The 22957-nt window shown below is 43.9% G+C and overlaps 1 protein-coding gene across 2 annotated transcripts in view; it reads left to right on the top strand.

Annotated features, from left to right (window-relative positions):
• Window positions 1-297: 297 nt before the first annotated feature.
• Window positions 298-22957, top strand: part of CHCHD3 (coiled-coil-helix-coiled-coil-helix domain containing 3) — a 179027-nt gene continuing 156367 nt past the window's right edge. For both annotated transcript variants that reach the window (XM_069865723.1, XM_069865804.1), the window contains exons 1-2: window positions 298-455; window positions 3104-3191. In XM_069865723.1, coding sequence (XP_069721824.1) covers window positions 372-455; window positions 3104-3191 — 172 coding nt within the window. In that variant the 5' untranslated portion in view covers window positions 298-371. The remainder of the gene's footprint in view (window positions 456-3103; window positions 3192-22957) is intronic.

The following is a 22957-nucleotide window of genomic DNA, read 5'->3' on the forward strand; positions in this document are numbered from 1 at the left end:
GGGACAGCACAGCCACAACGCAGCAGGGCTGTGTGGGTGAAAGAACTACACTACCCAGCATGCCCCGCGCCAACACGCAGCGCCACCCCCCGCCTCCCCGGCGCTGAGCATCACGGGAATTGTAGTCCTCGCTCCCACGCGGCTCGCACCGAATAAAGTTTCCGCTCCCTTTCCGGGTCCTCCTTCTCTTCTCGGAGGGAGTGTGCGAGGTTTCCAAGGCTACAGCCCCTCCTCCAATGGGCAGCAGGGTTGTAGGGGCAGGGGGCGTGCCGTGTCGAGCTCGGGGCCAATGCGGGGCGGCCTTGTTGCGGGGCGCGTTGGCAGCGGGGAGCGCGAGTCTCCTTGGGGAGCCCCGGGGGCACCGCTCGGCCATGGGGGGCGGTGGGAGCAGCACCCGCCGGGTCACCTTCGAGGCGGATGAGAATGAGAACATCACGGTGGTGAAGGGCGTGCGGGTGAGACAAGGGCTCCCCGGGACACGGGGGGGGGTCACAGCGGGTCCCCCTGGGCCGCCCCCTCTGCCCCCTCGCTGCCTCTGCCCTGCTGGCTCCTGTCCCTGCAGCTCCCACCCCGTCCCCTCCCATCCCGTCCTTCCCTCCTTTCCCCATCCTGTCCCTTTCCATTTCTCTTCCCCTCCTCTTCTCATGCCACTCAGTCCCCTCCCCTCTGCTCCCATGACCTCCCCTCTGCTCCTATCCCCTCCTCTTCCCACCCCCTTCCCCTCCTCACCCCCTCCCCGTCCCCCTCCTCGGCCCCTTCCCCTTCCTCGTCCCCTTCCCGTCCCCTCCCCTCTTCTCTGCTCCTGTCGCCTTACCTTGCCTCCCCTCCCATCCCTTCCCCTCCCCTTCTCTCCCCATCCCATCCCCTTCCTACAGCTCCCATCGCTTCCCCTCCCCTTCTTTTCCTACCCAGTCCTTCCCCTCTGCGCCCGTACCCTCCTATCCCCATCCCTATCCCCATCCTCATTCCCTCCCCTCTTCTCTGCTCCTGTCGCCTTACCTTGCCTCCCTTCCCATCTCTTCCCCTCCCCTTCTCTCCCCATCCCAACCCCTTCCTACAGCTCCTATCGCTTCCCCTCCCCTTATTTTCACACCCCTGCCCTCCCCTCTGTCCCCATCCCCTTCCCCATCCCCTTCCCCATCCCCTTCCCCATCCCCTTCCCCATCCCCTTCCCCTTTCCCCTCCCCTCCTGTCGCTTTGCCTTGCCTCCCCTCCCATCCCTTTCCCTCCCCTTCTCTCTCCATCCCAACCCTGTCTTAGAGCTCTCATCGCTTCCCCTCCCCTTCTTTTCCCATCCCCTCTGTCCCCATGCTCTTCCTTCCCCTCCTCTCTGTTCCTATGCCCTCCCTTCTTCTCTGTTCCCATCTATGTCCTCTCCCCTCTTCTTTGCTCCCTGTCCTGTCCCCCTGTGCTCCCATCCTGTCCCCTGTAATCCCATCCCCTCTCCCACAGGAACTTCCAGCCCTTCCCCCCCTCCCTGCTTGGCTTTCTCCCTTGGATCATCATAGAATTGTGGAATGGTTTGCGTTGGAAGAGACCTTAAAGCCTGTGGTGGACTCCATCCACTAGGTTCCCTTTGTTGCTTCTGTCTCTGACTTGAAGCGACAGAAGTGCCCAGAGATAGACCTCATCATGGATGTCTGCATGACACCAAAACTACAGGCAGAATCATAGAATCACAGAAAGAGATTTTTTGGGGTTAGAAAGGACCTTAAAGCCCATCCAGTTCCATCCCCTTGCCAAGGGCAGGGACACCTTCCATTGGATCAGGTTGCTCAAAGCCTCATCCAGCCTTGTCTTGAACACCTTGTAGTTGATACCAGGGAGGATAAGAAGTTGGCTTTTACTTTTTATCACTGCTCTTGGAGAGGATTCTTGTGGAATGGACCATAAGAGTAGCTGCTGCCTGTTTGAGCGTGCTAATATTTCTCACTTCTGATCATTTAATGCTCTTGTGCAGGTCATGTTATGTGTTCACAGCAGAGTTCATCCACTCTCAAACACACTTAGATGCTAGCGAGGGCTATTGGAATTTCTCTAAAGTATCCTGGATCTTGAAATATTGGGAATAAAAACTGAGTGATATCATGGGATACTAGGAAAATGTAGCTTCACTGAATAAATAATGTTAGTAGAGCATCCCAAAGCGGGGTGAAGCACTTTGTATCAGAGCTCCAGAAATGTTAATGGTTTCAGTATTCCCTGAGGGCCTTTTGCCTGGATACTTAACAAAATCCCACTAAAACTCAGCACAGATTGTACGTAACTGTTTACGTATGTAAAACTAACTGTGTGAAGCTATGAGTTTCAAGGGTTCTTATGCAGAAGTAATTTTACACTTGCGTATTAGATTACTGATTTGGGCAAAATCTCTGTAACATGGATATCTGCTAGTGAGAGACGTTGTGCTGTAGGTTTAGTAAAGAATTTGCTAATTAAAACGAATTCTCGTGGGCCGTCAAACCGGTATTTTAATAGGTTTGATTTTTCAGGAGACCAGTAGAAAGTTATAAGCTGGAAAGCAAAAGCTTTGGTGCTATTAATTCTTCTTAAATTGAATGTTACTCTTATTCTGTTTGATCCTGTGTAATTTGTGACGGTGTTTCGTTAGAATGAACTTTGTGGTTGACTCGCTGCCTACTTGTGTCCCACAAGTGTTCCTGGGGCTTTCCCAGGATGGAGTTCTCCTGGGTTAAGTGCTCTGCAACCTGCATTGTGTGGTATTTGACTGTCATCCAAATAACAGAAGGCAAAAAAATGATTAGATTAATTACAAGCAATGTGTTGAAGGGTGTTGTTACCATGCCCCTGTATCCTATATTTTGTCATATTGGTTTCTTGTTCTGTGTGAGTGCCAAAATGGTCTTGTTCAGTCGTAACTGTTCGCACTCAGCGATAAATGCACAACTCACAAATAAAAGGAAATAGGAAGTTTATTTTGCATTGTGGATAGGATTTTAGCAGCTGTCATGTCTTATTTTGGGGCTTTATGCTCTTTTTATTTTTTTTAAAGTTTTACTTGATTTTTTTGGGGAAAGAGAGGGATGGTGGGGATAAAGGAGGAGATGCAGCCTGACTCTGTACTGGGGGTTGTCTTTTTCAGCTGTCTGACAGCGTCATTGATCGCATGAAGGAACCGTCCTCACCTGGTGGAAGACCACAGTCTCAGCAGCGATCAGCATCTGGTGCAGGTATATCCACGTTTTCTGTCTCTTTGTGAGAGAAAGAAAATAAAATACGCTTTCAGAGCATTGCAGTCAACTCCTACCATTTCATAGAGGTGACGTTTTGACATGAACTATTTTGCTCACCTCCTTTTGGAGAAGGAAATAAGTTTGTAGTCTTTTAGAGGAGTTGTGTTACTCTTTATTCTGACATTGAAATGTAAATCACCTCTGTTTATTAGGGTTGTTTTTCTGCTTTGTTAAAGGTGTTTTTTTCTGAAAAGCAGAAAAAGCAAATATCCGCTCCAAACGTGTGTTCAGTTCTGAAGTGAAAATTCTTGTATATTGAATCAACACTGAATTTTAGCGTAGTGAGTGTCCGTTTAAATCCACTTAAGCAAACATTAAAAGAATAATATGCTGGTTTCCTATCACGGAATGGAACGTAGCAGCTTGCTTTCCCCTGGAGCAGAGAGAGTTGCCTTCCTGCTGCTTCTCTGAAGGTGTCTGTAGTGTAGGTGTCCGTATCCGAGCTGGACTCCCTCTGTGGTAGAGGGAAACTGTTGTTGGTAGAAAGAAAAAGACATTTTGGGGAAAATTCATCTGGCTTATTTGAGAATTCCACTTCAAGATGAGATGGATTGCCTTCTCGGAATACAGGGTTGAAGAGGTTGAGTGTGAGCATCTACTGATACCAAGTGAATCCAACATGGAATGTTTTACAAATATTAGGGCTCCCAAATGATGCTGGTTTAGTTTTCCAATTTATGAATAGGAAGACTGTGGTGTAGTGGTGGCAAGGAGAACACCAGCGCTAAAACTTACCTGAACTGTCACCTGGCTTGTGAAATGTCATCTGCCGAGTGCAACCGCTTAAATTACAATGCTTGATTGAGTAAGGTTTGAGTGGAGCAGGGCTGTAGTTCCCTGCATGGACTGCCAGATTGTCTGTCCTTTTCTTTTGAAATAGTAGCTTTCTTGTTACGTGCGGTGTTTTACTGTGGTAAAGAAATTATTCTAGGTAAAGGACTTCTATGAGGTAGTATTTGAACATCCTCCCTACTTTCATGGCATTGCTTGTTGGTTTTTCATCCTTGACCCTGAGTTATGGAAGCCTTGTGAACAAACATCTATGACTTTTGGGGCGTGGTGACTTGAGATGAAGACTGTGATACCTTTGCTAAGTTACAGTATGTCTAAGTTGTAGAATCGTAGAATCATTTGGTTGGAAAAGACCTTTGAGATCATTGACTCCAGCTATACCTGTTTACTACTAAACCAGATCCCTGAGCGCCTCATCTACCCATCTTTTAAATAACTCTGGGGATGGGGACTCCACCACCTTCCTGGGCAGCCTCTGCCAGTGCCTGAGAACCCTTTTGGTGAGGAAATTTTTCCTCATGTCCAATCTGAACCTCCCCTGGCACAGCTTGAGGCCATTTCGTCTCATTCTCTCGCCTGTCACATGGGAGAAGAGACCAACACCCACCTCGCTACAACCTCCTTTCAGGGAGCTGTAGACAGTCTCCCCTCAGCCTCCTTTTCTCCAGGCTAAACAATCCCATGTCCCTCTGTCACATCTCATCAGGCTTGTTCTCCAGACTCTTCACCAGCTTCATTCCCCTTCTCTAGATGAGCTCCAGCCCCTCAATGTCCTTGTAGAAACTGAACCCAGGACTTGAGGTGCAGCCTCACCAATGCTGAGTACAGGGGCGCAATCTCTTCCCTGGTCCTTTATATCTCAATTCTTTATTTTGTTTCTCTGTGCATGTTAGAAATAATGTTTTTCTTACTTGTTTGGTTTTATGTGTGGAAAAGCCAAATGAATCGTTTGACCCTTTGCAGGCCTGGGAAACCTTATGCGTATTTTTGCTTTAAGAACTAGTGATTTAGGTGAAGTGCTTGTATTTCCCTGGGGAAGCATAATCGGTGTTAGACCTCAGTTGCTAAGATGATTTATGTTTAATAGGATTAAATTATACTTAAGTACGTGTTACCATACTGTCCATTCCTCTTTTATTGCACGTTTTTTTGATGGAGAATTACAAACTTGACATTTCTTTGATGCTCTAACAGCAGGCAACCTGTTTGTTTATTTTGTGGCTACATCTCACTCCTCAGAGTCTGTCTTTGTCTGGAAGGTGTTGTTACAGGAAGGACACTGGCAATAAGCTGCAAATCTGATCACTCGGTATCAAACTGCTGTTTATGGCATTGGCGGCTGGATCCCAAATCTGAGGAGCAGCAGTGCTGGGGCTTGGTTTCTTGGTAAAGCCTCTTGCACTGTAATGAGACATCTCTCTCCAGACAGGTTTTCCCCTTCTGTTTATGCATCTGATGATAGTGACTTGTTTTTCTGACGGAGCAGATCACTTGACTGCTTCTGAAGAGAGTTTTCTAAGGATAGTGCTGTTTGGAGGCTGGATTTTGGATTACCAGCTGGGCAGCTTTTGAACTTGACAGTTTGTTAGCCTGTATTTATATCTTCATATATTCTAGACAAATAACACTTTCCTACAAAAGTAAAGATGTCTAGAGGGGGAAACATTAGAGCTATTAAAACTAGCCCTGTCTTTAAGTCAGTTCTCTGATAGCTTTCGGTGGAGTAATAATGGATTAAGTTACATGAAAGAATGTGTATCTTGTTACTTGCCAATGCACGATGAATTTATTGACTTCAGTTTGGGGTCAGAAAATGAAATTACATACACTTCCAATGAAATCTGACATCTAAATACTGCATCTTAAAGCATCCTAGCTTGCTGGATGGGTTTCTGCCTTCTGTGTAATATTAAATGCACTGAAATATTTAACAAGTGTAAAATCTTTAAAGTACATCTGTAATTCCTAAAGCAGTATTGATAAAAAGTAATTTGGTCAGAGAACAAGAAGGTTTCTTTTTCCTGATTGTGTATTATACCTAAAGCTTTAGTCACAACAGACAAAGGGAACAGTTTAATTCGTTTTAGCTGAGTGGATATCTGAAAAGCTAATGGTCTATTATGGAGAAAAAAAAAAAAGAACAAATGCTTAAATTATCAAGAGTCTCTGCATCTCAGGAGGCCTTTTTTTTCCTTTTCCAGAAACAGATAACACAGGAGGAAACAGAGGGTTTTTCTCTCTTCTTTTAATTTATTTTTACCTGGAGGTGACTGCATGAAATGCATGCACTAAATGTGCTCCAAGAAATGACACTGGTGTTAACATTAACTTGGAGTTTGGCATGATACAGATTTGGTGTAAGAACATGATATGATGGCTGGAGCATCTGCTGTACGAGGACAGGCTAAGAGAGTTGGACTTGTTCAGCCTAGAGAAGAGAAGGCTCTGGGGAGATGCATTTCTTAGCCATTTTCATTTGTTTTGAAAGATACATTTCTTAGCCATTTTCATTTGTGTGGAGTGATGCCTTTTAATTGTGTACTCTTTTGTCTTTTGGTGGAGTTTCTGTGTCCCAGGGTATCTTGGGTTAATCAGAAACAGAATCATAGAATAGTTTGGGTTGGAAGGGACCTTAAAGATCATCTAGTTCTAAGACTCCTGCGATGGGAAGGGACATGTCCCACTAGATCAGGCTGCACAAAGCCCTATCCTCCTCCCACATAAGTAGGTGTTAAGATGTACAGAGATAAGTATTTGAAAAATTAGGTTCCAGTTACAAATGCCAGGATTTAACTGAATGTTAGGGGAGCAAACTTCAGCTGATGAAGAGAGCTATTTGATGGGATTGCATGGGAGGCTGCTCTGAGGGATAAACTCAGTAAAGCTGGGAGGTCCTTGAGGACAACCTCTTTCTACTGCAAGAGAGGTCCATTCCAGTACTCAGGAAAATGAATTGATGTATTGGGAGGTGGCTCTGGTTAATCAGGGAGCTGATGATAGAGGTTGAGTGTGAGAATGAGGTCAGCAGGAGGCAGAAGACTGCAATATGGGTGGATTTGTGGATGAGAGGAGGGGCCGTAGCTGTCATTTATCTCAACTTCAGCAAGGTGTTCTATCCCAGTATTATTATATCCAAGTTATGATATTGCAGTGTGGATGGCTGGACAACATGCTAAGTTAAAAAAAATCTTTGGATGGTCAGAGTCCAAATATTGTGCTTAATGAGTCATACTCTACCTAGAGGCTGGTATCATGTGGGGTTCTGCAGGAGTTTGTCCTGTTTAACAGCTTTATCAGTGTTCTGATAGAGTGTTCTGCAGTTCCAAGCACAAATATGGGTTGGATGGAGAATGGATTGAGAGCACAGCTGAAAAAGAAGGGCTTGGGGTGCTGATGGATATGAAGCTCAACATGAGCCGCCAATGTGTGCTTGCAGCCCAACAGTATCCTGGGCTACATCAGAAGAAGTGTGACCGGCAGGGTGAGGGAGGGGATTCTGCCCCTCTGCTCAGGTCTTGCAAGACCTGCCCTGGAGTCCTGCATCAGTTCTAGAGTCCTCAGCACAGGAAAGACATGGCCCTGTTACAGCGAGTCCAGAGGAGGCCACAAAGATGATCCAAGGACTGGAGCACTTCCCATACAAGGACAGGCTGAGAGAGTTGAGGTTGTCCAGCCTAGAGAAGAGAACGCTTCAGGAAGACCTTATAGCAGCCTTCCTGTACTGAAAGGAGGAAACAGGAAAGCTGGGGAGGTGCTCTTTCTCAGGGTGTGCAGGGCTAGGGCAAGGGGGAATGGATTTAAGCTGAAAAGAGGGTGGATTTAGATGAGATTTTAGGAAGACATTTTTTCCTGTGAGGGCGGTGAGGCACTGGCCCATGTTTCCCAGAGAAGCTGTGGCTGCCCCATCCTTAGAGGTGTTCAGGGCCAGGTTGGATGGCTCTTTGAGTAATGTGGTTCAGTGGGTGGTGTCCCTGCCCATGTCAGGAGGGGTTGGAACTGAATGGTCTTTAAGGTCTCTTCCAACCCAAACCATTCTATGATTCTATGATTCTATGATCTGGAGGTGGAGTACCTGCCCCTCAGTGCAGGTCTTTTGGAGAGACAAGATCACAATATTTGGGAGCACGGCTTCCCTCTGACCTCTGTGGAGGAAAGGGATGCAGAGATATTTGTGAGAAATACTGATGGCTTGTGATAGGCATCGGTCTGAAAATCTTGGAAGCCTCTAATGTAGCTGTTACGGGCAGAATACACTCCAGAGACTGTTTGGCAGTTTTGTTGAGTAAGGTTCATCCTCCTGCTCTTGATAAATGATGCAGATACATCTAGAGGAGGGTCAGCTTCATCAGATCTTTGTTGCTTCTGACATCCAGGCTATAGGTTGCTTGGGGTAGGTGTTTTTTGATGTGGAATCTAAATTTGAGCAAGCCAGGTTGGGTGTTCTTGAATGTGTGATCCTGCAGAGCTCGCTCCTGTGCTTGCTATGTTGTCACTTTGGTGTCACTGAGTTTCTTAGATAACTGTATTTTCAGTGATGTCTATTGATATTCTTCGGGTTAAAGGTTTGCTATTGGTGGAAGTATTTTATTATCAAAAGGTGAAACGTCTTGTAGCTCTCTAGGCTGCTAAAGATGCCAAACTTTAATGCTGTCACTGTAACAGCAAATCTTTAGTTGAGCCTGACATTCATGTCACTGGATTGCAGGAGCATAGGGAAGGTGGAATTGTGCATGGGAGATAGAGCAAATATTGCATAAATTAAAGTTCTCACTGTCTGTGTGACACACAAAGTGTTCTGTGAGCGCTTTCAGGTGCCTAGGTACGTCCTTTTAAAATGAAATTAGAAGGAAAACCCAGCAAATAATGCAACTTAGACTTCTGTTTTTAATTTTAGTTTGTAGTAATTTCAAATTCAGGGCCGTGGAAAGGCTTAGTTCACTCTGTGTCCTGCAAGTACAATGTTAACATCACTGAAAAGGTGGTGTGGAATTAATGGAGCGTTGGGTGGAGACAGTGAGAATATTGGAGTAGGCAAAAAGCCCTAATTTAATTGTTTAAAAGACTTGGATTGTTGTACATGGAAAAAATACGTAATTGTATAAGAGGAACATGTAGAACCCCACAAATGCTTGTGAACAGAGATGTTTTCAGGGGTGAGTGGCAAGACCTGGATGTCCCTGGCATACTGTCTTGGACTGTATTCCCAACACTTGTCCAATTCAACAGCAGCGTTCGACTCTTTGCTGAAGTACCATCTTTGAAATCATCAAGGCTGCACCTTGGACTGACACATTATTGTGTTTTGAGAGCTGATCTGTCCCGTGGAAGGCAGACTTTTCAAACCAGTGTCCACAGGTGAAACAGGGAGAAATAGCAAAAGGTGTTGGAACTTCTCATGCAAATGCCATGTATTTAGGGCTGAAGTCTGATGTTACAATGAACCTCACATAACAGTCTTGTGTCTGATCATCTCTGCTCTGGGAATAACTTGGTGTCCAGTGATCTAAGCTACTCAGAAACACCCTGCATGAAGAGTTTTGTACCAGTTTAGCTTCCGTAGTTGAACCTTGTGCATTCAGAGAGAGGAAGCGGGAGCTTGCACAGAAGAATCAGTGTTGCTTTTCCTTTGGGAGCAGCTCTACAGATTATGGCAAACTGAAGCTTTTCTTTCCTGAATCAGCTTCTTAAACAACTTCACTACTGGTCGTTGAAAGCCAACCGTGTCCTGGTCTGTATCCGAAGAAGTGTGACCAGGAAGGCAATGGAGGTGTTTTTCCCCCTGTGGTCCTATGAGACCAGGCGTGGAGTCCTGCATTCAGTTCTGGAGTCCTCAGCACACGAAGGTCATGGATCTATTAGAGCAAGTCCAGAGGAAGCCATGAAGATGATCCGAGGGCTGGAGCACCATCCCTATGAGGACAAGCCGAGAGAGTTTGTGTTGTCCAGCCTGGAGAAGAGGAGCCTCCGGGGAGACCTTAGAGCAGCCTTCCAGTACTTAAAGGGGCTGCAAGAAAGCTGGGAGGAACTCTTTGTTAGGGAGTGCAGGGACAGGACCAGAGGTAACGATTTTAAGCTGAAAGAGGGAGATTGAGATGAGATCTTAGGAAGAAATGTTTTCCTGTGAGGGTGGTGAGGCACTGGTGCAAGTTGTCCAGAGAAGCCATGGCTGCCCCATCCCTGGAGGTGTTGGAGGCCAGGATGGATGAGGCTGTGAGCAACCTGATCCAGTGGGAGGTGTCCCTGCCCGTGACAGGGGCTTGAAACTGAGTCCCTTCCAATTCAAACCATCCTGTGATTCTATGAAGTGTCAGTGCTGGTGGAAGGGAAGAAGTCCAATTGTGCAATCAACGGAGCTGGAGCGTTTAGGCATGGCTTAAGTGGCCTGGGCTGTATTTTCAGGAGCAGAGTGTTTTGAGGTGAAGGTCAAACAATCCTCAAACTTCCCTAGGCTAGTTTTGTGGGTTTTTTTGTTCTCTGATACTAAAATAATATTTTATGGTGTTTGAAGAAGGATTAATTTTTTCTTTTCTTTAACAAAAAAAATTTACTGGTGAATTAATAATATCAATTAACAAAACCCAACTGAACCAGACACCTGAAATACCTTATTTATATCTCGGTATAGCAGATGACTGCATGAAATACAAAAGCTTAAATATACTTAAAAAATGCTCCAATAAGTGACACTGGTGATAATGTTGACACAGAGTTTGGCATGATCTAAATTTGGTTTAAGTTTGATCATACAGTTAGAAAGACGAAGCAAATGTAGAAGAGGTTTCTCTGTCTCTTCCTTCCTCTCTCCCTCTGTTTCTTCCTTTTATTGTAACAAAATTATCTTGTTCAACTCTGTATGGAAAAAGTGCTCTGTGTGTGGGAGGCGTTTAAGGCTGAAATTGCAGTAATTGATTCCCATCTCCCCTTTCTCCTTCTGTTCCAGCTCTTGCTTTATTTGTTGTTATTCAGTGTTGTAAAGGAACTAAAGAAACAAATTCGGAAGCTTTCCAGCATTCTGCAAATGGAAGAATATAGATTTTTGAGACCTTGTGGCGTTGAGATATGTGTTGTTTTTCTCTTCCTCCTGCATGAAGCTGGGGTGAGAAAGCCAATACGTCCCATCAAGAAGGGAGATTGAGATGGGATAGTAAGAAGAAATGTGAGGGTGGTGAGGCACTGGGGCAGGTTGCCCAGGGACGTAGTGGCTGACCCATCCCTGGAGGTGTCCAAGGCCAGGTTGGATGGGACCTTGGACAGCCTGGTCTAGTGGGAGGTGTCCCTGCCCATGGCAGGGGGGTTGGAACTAGATGATCTTTAAGGTCCCTCACAACCCAAACTATTGCGTGATTCTTTGATTTAGGGGTACTCATTTTACGTCTTCCAAATGCAGTTTAAAGGAAGAGCACTCTGTATCAGGTCCTGTCGTGATCCTGTCCCTAAGTAACCAGGTCTTAGGCTGAGGGAGATTCATTGTGATGAATCTCAGCTTCTTTGGTATTTTTTCCCCTTACAAACGTTTTTCTGCGTGTGTGGCTTTTTGCAGAGAGGCAGCATTTATCTTTCAATGGGTATTCATTTAGACGTGTCATTTTTGTTTCTATATATTCTTAGAAGCAGGTAATTCTTATGTACCGCATACTGTGTGCTTTTTGGTCTCAAGTGGTTTTGGTGAAATTAAATTTCATGCTATTCTGCTTAAGGCTGCGTGTGCTCTATTAGGGTTTACTGAGTGCAGACGTTCGCTCTAAAAACCCTTCAGAGTAGTTGTGCCGTACACATATAAAGCAATTTTTGCCTTAGCATATCCAAAGTGTTTGCTTAGAATTGGCAGGTGAGTTAAAAGTTACAACCACCTGCTTTTTGATGTGGAAGCACAAGATTTGTGTGTACTAAAATGTAATCTTTCAGGAGTTAGCAGAAAATCTTGCTGAAAAAGAGATTGGGCACGGTTCATGGAGCCCTTTGTAAAACAGCATGCAGTAATGAGTTTTAAGGACTAAATGGGTTTGTATTCATGCATGGACTGGGTTCTGTTGCCTGTTATTAGTTCCGTATACTGAATTGTTTGTAGTTAAATCATGGCAAAGTTTTAGACCTTTGAGCATGGCAGTCAGAGCCTTAGGCTGAACTTTGGAAAATGTGGCCAGAGCTTCAAATGTTTCATAGGTTCATAGCCTCTTCCAGTGCTTCTTCACTCTTTCAGTGAAGAAATTTTTCCTGATATCTAATCTGAACGTCCTCTGGTGCAATTTGAGACCTTTTCCTCTCATCCATTGTTAGTTGGGAGGAGAGACCAACACTCACAGTGGCTCCAGCCTCCTTTCAGGGAGCTGCAGAGTGGTGTGGTCTATGCTCAACCTCATCTTCTCCAGAGGAAATAGTCCCTGGACCTCCCTGGTGTTCCTCATAAGACTTATTCTCCAGATCCTTCCCCAGCTTCATTGACCTTCTCTGGACACGGACCAGCAGCTCAGTGTCCTTCTTGTAATGAGGTGCCCAAAGCTGAACACAGGATTCGAGGTCTGGCCTCACCAGTGCTGAGTACAGGGGGACGATCCCTTCCCTACTTCTGCTGGCCACACCATGGCTGATCCAAGCCATTGTGAAGTATTTTCTCCGTATGTCTAGTCTAAATCTGCCCCTTTTCAATTTCTAGCCATTGCCCCTTGTCCTGTCACTACATGCCTTTGCAAAAAGTCCCTCCCCAGCTTTCTTGTAACCCTCTTCAGGTATTGGAAGGTATCCATAAGGTCTTCTCAGAGCCTTCTCTTCTCCAGGCTGAACAACCCCAACTCTCTCAGCCTGTCCTCATGGGAGGTGCTTCAGCCCTCTGATCATCCATGTAGCCCTCATATTCTTATGTTGAGGTTTCAGACTTGTGGAAAGACAGTGGATTTTTGGATTTTGGGCAATATAGGTTTTTTTCTTTCAGTTTGGGATTTTGGTGTGGGTTTTTTTAATGTCGGAATCAAGTAAAATTCTATCTGGCAAAATGATTTTTTTCCCATTCTTTTATTTTTTTTCCCTTCATTTTTTCTTTCTTTCAGTTACATCTATTACTACATCCTTAATTTCAGTTACATCCATTAGAAATCAGAAGGTGCCAGAAGATGATGTGTGTCTGGGACGCATTTGTTGTGCCCTTGTTAGAAATCTCCCACGTGCGTTCTTGCAGAAATCAGGGTTCACACATGCTCAGGTTCTTGGTTCATATTGAGAGTTAATTATGTTGAAGATTGCAAGAGTAGAGATTGAACTATTTAATATTTCCTCTTAAATTTCAGCCTTCTCTGGTTTGTGCTGTGTCTGAGCACCAGAATAAACCCCAGCCGTGTCTCCTTTGTCCTTCAGAGACCTTCCTGGGATTATAGGTCAAAACAGATAACTGATGAAGATAAAAGGGTCTCTAATTTAAAGGATTGTTAGAATAGGAGTCATTTGGAGCAGTTTGAATGATTTTTGTTTTTAATCTTAAAGAGTAAAATCAAATATATTGATAATTTTAATGAAATAAACTCAGTGACTAAATTAGAGCTGTTTGCTTTCATCAGTATTAGTCTTGATAGCGCTGTGCAAAGGAATTGTTGTTCTGCTGTATGGCAGCCTCTCTGATTTTATACTAAAATATATTCTTATCCAAATTATGTCTCTGCTGAGTAGCTGTCAATAAAATAAAGTGAGGGACAAGGGGAGAATGAATACAAGTATTTCTAAATGGAGCCGCCAGTGAAGCGATGAGACATCATTGTGCAGGACAAGGAGACCTCCAAGTAATAAAACCTAGAGGTTTTAATAGTAAATGCCACTTTTCTTTCCATCACAGTTTATTTACCAGTTAGAGAAACTTCAGTGTGATATTAAAGAATGCGTTAAATGTGTGGTTTATTGCATTAAGAGGAAAAGAAAAGCTTTGTTTTATTCTTTCATCTTCAGACAGCAGCGAAGTGTTGCTAAAACTCTTCATCACTTGTCAGATCCGGCAGGTTAAGTATGAAATATTTTATAATGCTGCTTCTGGAAAGCTTTGTGCAGGTTGTTTTTGAGTTAAACAGGATGCAACCACTTAGAGAGTTCATGTCTCCTGCCTTAGGGGAATAGTAGGCAGTTTCAGCTGCTCCTGCAGTGTTTTTTCCAAGACTAGGTAGTGTGTGTGTTGAAATCCTGGATTTTCAATCATGTATGACTAAAGTTTGGGGGAACACCAGACTGAAAATTGCAATTTTCAGATATTGCTACTTGGTTTTTGAATCTAGAGGCAGGACATTGTTTTCTTCTCTTTGGGTGATAGGTTTGTTGGTACTTCTGACGGTGCTTCATCAAGCCAGGTTATCTGATTCACATTTTTAGCTTCATTAACTGTGTTTGTTCATTAACCTAACGTTAGTCATCTGAAAAATAAGCTTCTAATCTAGGATAGTCTTTCAGGCTAGGGGTGAGATATGGTGCTTCATCCTGTCCTATGAAGGACTTCTACTTCCCCTTAATCTCTGGAGCTTTGTACAGAAGGAGTTGAGTGGTTCATCCAAAATGCTTGACTTCCAAAATATTTCTTCTTTTTTTTTTCTTAAGTGACATTTCTGAACATGGGGAGATCATAGAATCATAGAATGGTTTGGGTTGGAAGGGACCTTAAAGACCATCTAGTTCCAACCCCCCTGCCATGGGCATGGACACTTCCCACTGGATCATGTTGCTCAAAGCCCCATCCAGCCTGGCCTTGAACTCTCCCAGGGATGGGGGCAGCCACAACTTCCCTGGGCAACCTGTGCCAGCGTCCCACTGCCCTCATTGTGAAGTATTATTAGGACACCTCTTGCCTGCTAGAACAACTTTTTTCTTCTCCCCTGTACCTCTTTAAGTTCTTGGATTCGCATTTGAGGTGCTACAAGACCTTGCATTTGCTCCTTCATGCTGCATTAATGTGCTGCTTGGTGACTAATCAAAGCATTTTATTTGTAGAACGGAAAGAGATCTCCTTGATTTTGACAATGCTGCTACTAACTGTGTCCTTCTCTACTATCTTGTTTTTCTTACTGCTAACAACTTCAACTTAGGCTGTCTCCACCACTGACAGCTTTTTAGTGTTGTAAATATTAGATCACTTTAGAGACCAGCCATTTGAAACGTTGTTTTTGTTAGCAGATTTCATCACCCCATAGGTGTTAGATGATGTGAGAATTTTAAACATTTCAGCATTTGTCCTTTCTTATGTATAACTGCTCAATAATGAAAATAGTCATAAACATCGTATTTTTTATATTGTTTACCACTGGTTTTCAGTTATCTTACAAGCAGTAACACAGTGCTGGAAATTCTTCAGTTACCACATTTCAAAGTTGACAATACTGTAGCTGCCTGCTGACAATTAAATACAAAGCTGGTTTCGCAGAAGCTGAAAGCTCATTACAACGCTTTGTAAGTCACCTCCTCTTCCCTCGATAGAAATATATCCTTGCTTCTGTGCAAGCAGTGCCAGTCGCCTTGATAGGGGGCTGTAAGAGGCTGCCCAGAGAGGTGGTTAAGTCCCCATCACTGGAGGTGTTTAAAAGATGAGGAGATTAGGTGCTCAGGGATCTGGTTTAGTAGTGGACCGGTGTAGTTGGACTCAATGATCTCAAAGGCCTTTTCCAACCAAGAGATTCTATGATACTTTTGTGGTGCCGAGATTTGAAATGTGCACAGTAGCTGTTTCTAATCTGACTTCTTGTGTCCTACCGTTAATATTACACGAAATAAGTGTTCTGTTGCTTTGTGACTGAACCTTGAGTCTCAGATTATTCTCTAAAACAAACATGCTGCTTTATGGGATGTAGGAATCTGGAAATGTTATCCTCAAGGCAGGAGAAGTACCTACAGATTCTCCTGTGCTTCCCTTTCTGAGTCGGTGATTCTCATCTACAGGACCTTGTTACAGCTGCTCTTTAAATTCTGTTCCCTGTATCCTGCTCGAGTCAGCAGTGAAGAGACTGAATGTGCTGCAGTTCTGCATCTGAGCTGAATGAAGAAATTCAGGAATTACTGTTTTCTCTGCACTGATACCAAACACCCACATATCAGCCTGTTGTTATAACTTGAATGAACAAACAGGAGATTAGATTTGAGCATAGCACAACAGCTGTTAAAGATCCACTTACTTATCACTGCAGGCTCCTCTGTACCTAATTCTCAGTGAAGTGATTGCTTTCAGATTTTGTGCAGTTTCTGTGCCCATGTCATCAATAAATAAAATCAGGACTTGATACAGAGATGGTTACACTTTTTTTACCTGAATACTCAGCATATACTGGAAAATTTTTACTCCCTTTAAAATTTTGCACTGCGTTTATAGATTGCTTTAAGTCATGGAATCATGAAATGGTTTGCATGGGAAGGGAGCTTAAAGGTCGTCCAGTTCCAAGACCCCTTGCCAGTGGCAGAGACACCTTCCACTGGATCAGGTTGCTCAAAGCCCCATCCAACCTGGCTTGGAATGCCTTCAAGGCATTACTATACCATATCCCTGAGCACCTCCTCTCCCTGTCTTTTAAATACTTCCAGGGATGGCAAGTCAACCACCTCCCAGGGCAGACTGCCACAGTGCCTGATAATCTTTTTGGTGAAGGTATTTTTTTCCTGATGTCTAATCTGAACCTACCCTGGTGCAGCTTGGAGCGATTTCCCCTCATCCTCTCACCTGTCACTTGGGAGAAGAGACCAACCCCTACGTCGCTACAACCTCCTTCTCGGGAAGTTGTAGGCAGTGATAAGGTCTCCCCTCAGCCTTCTTTCCTCCAGGCTAAACAGCCCCAGTTCCCTCTGTCACCTCTCATAAGATTTGTTCTCCAACCTCTTCCCCAGCTTCATTGCTCTTCTCTGGACGCGCTCCAGCCCCTCAATTTCCTTCTTGTAGTGATAGACCAAAAGTGAATGCAGGATACGAATTGCTAGGTGCCCTGCAGTTTGAACAACGCTTATATAAATGCAGGGCCTCCTGCCCCACAAGCAGTTGAAACGTGGACATTTGATGGTAAAATTTGATGCCTAGGGCTGCTCTGGGCTTGTATCCCCACTGATGGAAAGAATGTGAAAATATCCTCAGCAGAGGGCTTTCTGATTCAGAGTGATGAGCGGCTTTGGCAACCTTATTCCTGTCCAAAGCGACTGTAATCCAGAGCTGTAATTGAGGAAGATGGACTTTTCAATGCCACTGATTGTCTGCAATCACAGCTGGAGAGTCTGCTTTAAGGATGATGGTAGATGAACTGTACATCAAACTTTGCTATTTATATAGCCTTGACAGTACGGAGACTCCCATTTGGGAGCACTGGCCTGGGCAATAGCACTTAGTAATGCTTTGCAATTAGTGGCGACTTCTAAGTGTAAAACTAAAGAGATCTTTTAGTTTATAAACCATTTTTCCTAGTGATTTTGTGTTGAAATACATGATTATTGCACTATCTGCTATTATGGGAGAAGTTGTTTCATGAAGTCATAGAATGGTTTGGGTTGGAAGGGATGTTAAAGATCATCCAGTTCCAACTGCCCTGCCATGAGCAGGGACACCTCCCACTGGATCAGGCTGCTCAAATTCCCATCCAACCTGGCCTTGAACACCTCCAGGGATGGGGCAGCCACGACCTCCCTGGGCAACCTCTGCCAGCACCTCACCACCCTCATCATGAAGAATTTATCCGTAATGTCTAATCAAAATTTTCCCCCTTCCAATTTAAACCCATTCCTCCTTATTCTATCACTACACCCCCTTGTAAAAAGTCCCTCCTCAGCTTTTTTGTAGCCCCTTCAGGTACTGGAAGCTGCTTTAAGGTCTCCCTGGAGTCTTCTCTTCTCCAGATTGAAAAAGCCCAATTCGTTCAGCCTGTTCTCATAGCAGAGGAGCTCTGATCATCTTTGTGGCCTCCTCTGGACCTGTTCCAACAGTTCCATATCCTTCTTCTGTTGGGGATTCCAGAACTGGACACAGGACTCCAGGTGGGGTCTCACAGGAGCAGGATAGAAGGGGAGTATCCCCTCCCTTGCCCTGCTGGTTGCACTTCTTTTGATGCAGCCTATGTGGTGAAAGGGTTGAGAGTTTAGTACATGTGGTGAAATAATTTAGAGATTATTTTGTCAAAGAAAATAAAGAGATAGCAGTAAATTTCCCCATACTGTCAGATAAAATAGCTTTGCATTAACCTGTAAAGATCAGAAACTTAAATTGTCCTGAAAGAGCACTGCATGCTTAATCCTGTTGAAAGCAGAATCGTAAACTGCTTCCCATTATTGCTTACAATATGATTACTTTTAAATGTTGAATTATGGCATCCTGATGCTTTTATCCATTGTATTCAGTGAGAAAAGGCTTACAGTGTGCGTGCAGAAGGAATTACTCGCAAAGACAGTGGAGATGTCAAGCCTCTCAGCTCTTGGTTTCAATCTCGGGTTATTCTGCCAGTGGTAGTCTTGTAAAGGGCAGTGACACTGATGTGTCATTATTACTTTTCTTAATTATTTAAAATCTATAGGCTGGCAAAATGACTTATGGCTAAACGGTTGCTGAAATAAGTGTGTACATATACAAAATAACTTTGGTTATGGAGGTGATTGAGAAGGATGTGTTGGTAAGAAGGTTTGGTTGAAATGTTTCTTCTCTTGCAGCGCTTCCCTGTGTCTGTCACCTGTTACATCTAACTTACATCCCCTAAGATGGGGTGTTCTGTCTGTCTTAAGTGTGCACATTTTTCGTATTGTAGAATGGTTTGGGTTGGAAGGGACCTTAAAGCCCCTCCAGTTTCAACCTCCCTGCTGTGAATCAGGTTGCTGAAAGCCTCATCCAACCTGGTCTTGAACACCCTCAGGGATGGGGCAGCCATGGGCAGAGACACCTCCTGCTGGACCAGGCTGCGCAAAGCTTCATCCAGCCTGGCCTTGAATACCTTCAAGGATGGGGCATCCACAACTTCTCTGGGCAACCTGGGCCAGTGCCTCATCACTCTCACAGTAAAGCGTTTCTCCATAGTCAGAGCCCCTTCACCAGCTGTGTTGCTCTTAACTCCATTTACCACAACTATTTGCATCCTTTAATTTTCTGTCTTTGTGGTTTGTATGTATCTATTTCTATTGACTTGATATTTTTTTACTAGAATGTAACCTTGGACAGGTTGGGAGTAATGAAAACTCTTTTTTTCATTTAGGTGCAGATCTCAGAAAGGACTGATTCTAGTTAAATGTAGCTGTTTAGCATGAGCAGATAGAACCTGATTCAAAGAATTTCAGGGGAAGGATCTTATGCTGCTCTCCCCTTTTTTTTTCCAGCTCCCCCCATCAGTTCGTTGTTTGATTTACTGCTAAAGTCACAACAGTAATGGGATTCTGAAGAGAGGATCTTCTAGATATAACATGAATTAACTTTCCTTTCTTATTTCTAGATGATGTGCCATCTTGTTTCAAATTTAAATTAGTATAAATTGATTGATACTCACATTTATGTTGTAAAATAAATAATGTAATATATGCGAGAGCGCCTTTGGAAACTAAAATATTTAATATTTTTAAATTATGCACACTTAATTGCATTGTTTTTGTATTTAATTATCCTATGAGCTTGTTAAAGTATTGCTGCACATTACCAGTGTTTAGCAGTTAATACAAATTTCTCTCCTTGGAGGCGTGCTTTGTGTTTGTACTGAATCCACAATAGTAGGAAATGCTTGTAATTCTGAATTTAAATGGAGATCTAGCTGGCTAGAGCCTGAAAATGGATTAAGATTGCTATTTTTTAAAAATTTATAATTAAATTAATAGGGGCCTTGAGCAACTTGGTCCAGTGGGAGGTGTCCCTGCCCGTGGCAGGATGTGGATGATCTTTAAGGTTCCTTCCAACCCAAACCTGTGATTAAAAAACCCCACAACAAACAACAGTTTAAATGCTCCCCATGCCCTGATCCATGGCGCATAATAAAGAAATCTGGGAAGTGTGTAATAAGATCACTCATAGAAGCAACTGTTGTGGCACATGAAGATTCTTGTTTTCCATAGTTCACTCATATGTAAACCAGCAAAGTTCCTGAGGGTCTCCAAGGGATCCCTTTGTTGTTGAGAGAGACGGGGAGAGAAACAGATATTGTGGACTTTAAAGCAAATAAGTTATTTAGGGAGTTTTTTTCTTCAGTGCTGGTGGAATGAAGGGATGGTTTGTTATTTCTTAGTTTGAGCATAAGGAACTTAGACTCAGAACTGGACCTCCAGTAATCTATTTGGAGGTGTTCAAAGCCAGGTTGGATGGGGCTTTGACCAACCTGATGCAGTGGAAGGTGTCCCTGGTCGTGGCAGGACATTGGAACTGGATGATCTTTGAGGTCCCTTCCAACCCAAACCATCCTGTGGTTCTGTTTCAGGGAGGAGACAAGTTTTGTTTCTCTCATTAGCCACTTGAGGCAACTTTGAGAATGTCAGGCATGGTATCAATATTTTCTTGTTGTTTAATAGAGTAATAAATAAATTATGTAAATTTTTTTCCTCCTGAGTCTAATGGAAACTATGCTACTTGAGTGCCTGTCGTCGATATAGTTGGCTACTATTTCTAAATTAAGAGTGATGAATTTGGTATTTTCTTTTTTCTCTGCTTTTCAACTTAAATGTCTACTGTTGATATTGATGTTTTTTTGTGATATATGTAATTCAGATATGGACCAAACTGGACTGTTTGTTACCTATAAATCTAGACTATTTGCATATTACGCATCTTAAATGGGAATGTGGATAGAAGAAGTGGTTTAATTGTGGAAGACCCGTTGTGTGTTTATAGGCTTGTAGCTTGATACTGGAAAGGTACCAAATTGCCGACCTGTGCTTTCCGATTCAATATTTATGGCTATTAGTGTGCAGTTAGGAATTTTCCTTGTGACATCTTCATTAACTTTAACGTCTACAAAGATGCAGTTGCCCTGCCAGCTACTGAGATGGATGATAGGTTTGAAGACAGCCCTAAGGTCCGTTGTCACAAGCGAGCTGGTTAATGCTCATACGTAATGTGCACAGGGACATGAGAACTGTCTCACCGGATCAGATCGATGGCTTGAATGCCCTGATGCTCTGTTGTCAATATTGGATCAGTAGTAAGTAATTGTGAAGTAATTTTTGCAGCAAAAAAGGAGTGTTTGTGTTTCTGGGACTGGTTGGTGCATACTTTGAAGCTGTGTTGTCCAACCCCACTTCAGTGATGTTTAGACTTTTTTTCCTCTCTTGATTTTAATTCTTTTGGGCTTCAAGAAAGTTTGTGACCAAGGTCAAGGGAGGTGATTCTGCCCTTCTACTCTGCTCTTGCGAGACCCTACCTGGAGTCCTGCATCCAGTTCTGGAGTCTGCAACACAGGAAGGACATGGATCTGTTGGAGCAAGTCTGGAGAAGACCACGAAAGATGATCTGAGGGCTGGAGCACCTCCCATATGAGGACAGGCTGAGAGAATTGGGGTTGTTTAGTCTGGAGAAGAGAAGGCTCCAGGGAGGCTTTATAGCAGCCTTCCAGTACTGACAGGGCCTATGGCAAAGTGGGGGACGGGCAGGGATAGGATGAGGTGGAATGGTTTTAAGGTGAAAGAGGGGAGATTGAGGTGAGATCTTAGGAAGACATTTTTTCCTGTGAGGGTGGGGGGGCACTGGGACAGGTTGCTCAGAGAAGTGGTGGCTGTCCCCTCCCTGGAGGTGTTCAAGGCCAGGTTGGATGTGGCTTTGAGCACCCTGGTCCAGTGGGAGGTGTCCCTGTGCATGGCAGGGGGTTGGAACTAGATGATCTTTAATGTCCCTTTCAACCCAAACCATTCTATGGTTCCGTGATTTCAGTCAAGTCTAGGTAAGAGGGGGCTGCAAGGCTCAAGGCCCCAGTTAGTTTTGATGAATCAGTGGCTGGGTAGAAAGGAGGCAGTAAGAGAAATGCCTTTGTGGGGAGGAAGCCTTCAACTGCAGGTGGTTTTGCTGAAGGTTGACCACTCCACACACATGCTGTGGCTGGCAGATTGGCACAGTTTCTGCAAAAGCTGTGTATGGCCAAGCCAAACTAGAAGTCCTCAAGGAAGACAATATTGTAGAATCATAGAATCACCAGGTTGGAAGAGACCCACCGGATCATCGAGTCCAACCATTCCCATGAATCACTAACCCATGTCCGTCAGCGCCTCGTCCACCTGTGCCTTAAACACCTCCAGGGAAGGTGACTCAACCACCTCCCTGGGCAGCCTGTTCCAGTGCCCAGTGACCCTTTCTGTGAAAATTTTTTTCCTAGTGTAGGGACAAGAGAGATCAGCTTGGATTGATGTGAGGGGGCAGACAAATGTGCAGTGTGGATCCGTGAGAAAGCAGTCCGTGTTAGTGCTTCTGACACAAAAAAAATACCCAAGCCCCCAAATCTCTCACGTTTTTATGCTTTGTTTCACAGACTAGATTTTCTAATGTTCCCTTTACCTTAAAAGAAAGAAAATGTTAACGTAAGCTATTGGACAAAATTGTTTGGAGAACTTTTCAGAAGTCATTATTATGTTGAGCTCATAAATTTTGGTGGAACTGAAATAGATCCCAGCAAAACTTATCCTTAATTTTATCTGTTGTGTGGAAAGACTGATAAAATGCTATGCTTGAGGAAGCATGGGGGTGCATCCTATTTTGTCTATTTTTTATATTCTCTCAATCTTTATGTATTATGCACTTACCTTGGACTTTCTCTTCCCATTCTACCTTCTTCTTTTTCATGCTGAGCTGGCCATTAAACAAATTTTATTTGTGTGCAGGACTTGCTTGTGATTGTGGTCGATTTAAAAAACGTCAAAATATGAGATAAAATTGTGTTGTGCTTTCCAACGTGTGTGAAATTCATTTTTCAAACCGGAATTTGTGTTGTGCTGCTCAGCTTGCTTGGCCTCATTTTCTCCCTTTTAAAGTTTTC

The sequence above is a fragment of the Phaenicophaeus curvirostris genome, chromosome 1, assembly GCF_032191515.1.
Source record: "Phaenicophaeus curvirostris isolate KB17595 chromosome 1, BPBGC_Pcur_1.0, whole genome shotgun sequence".
Lineage (NCBI taxonomy): Eukaryota > Metazoa > Chordata > Aves > Cuculiformes > Cuculidae > Phaenicophaeus > Phaenicophaeus curvirostris.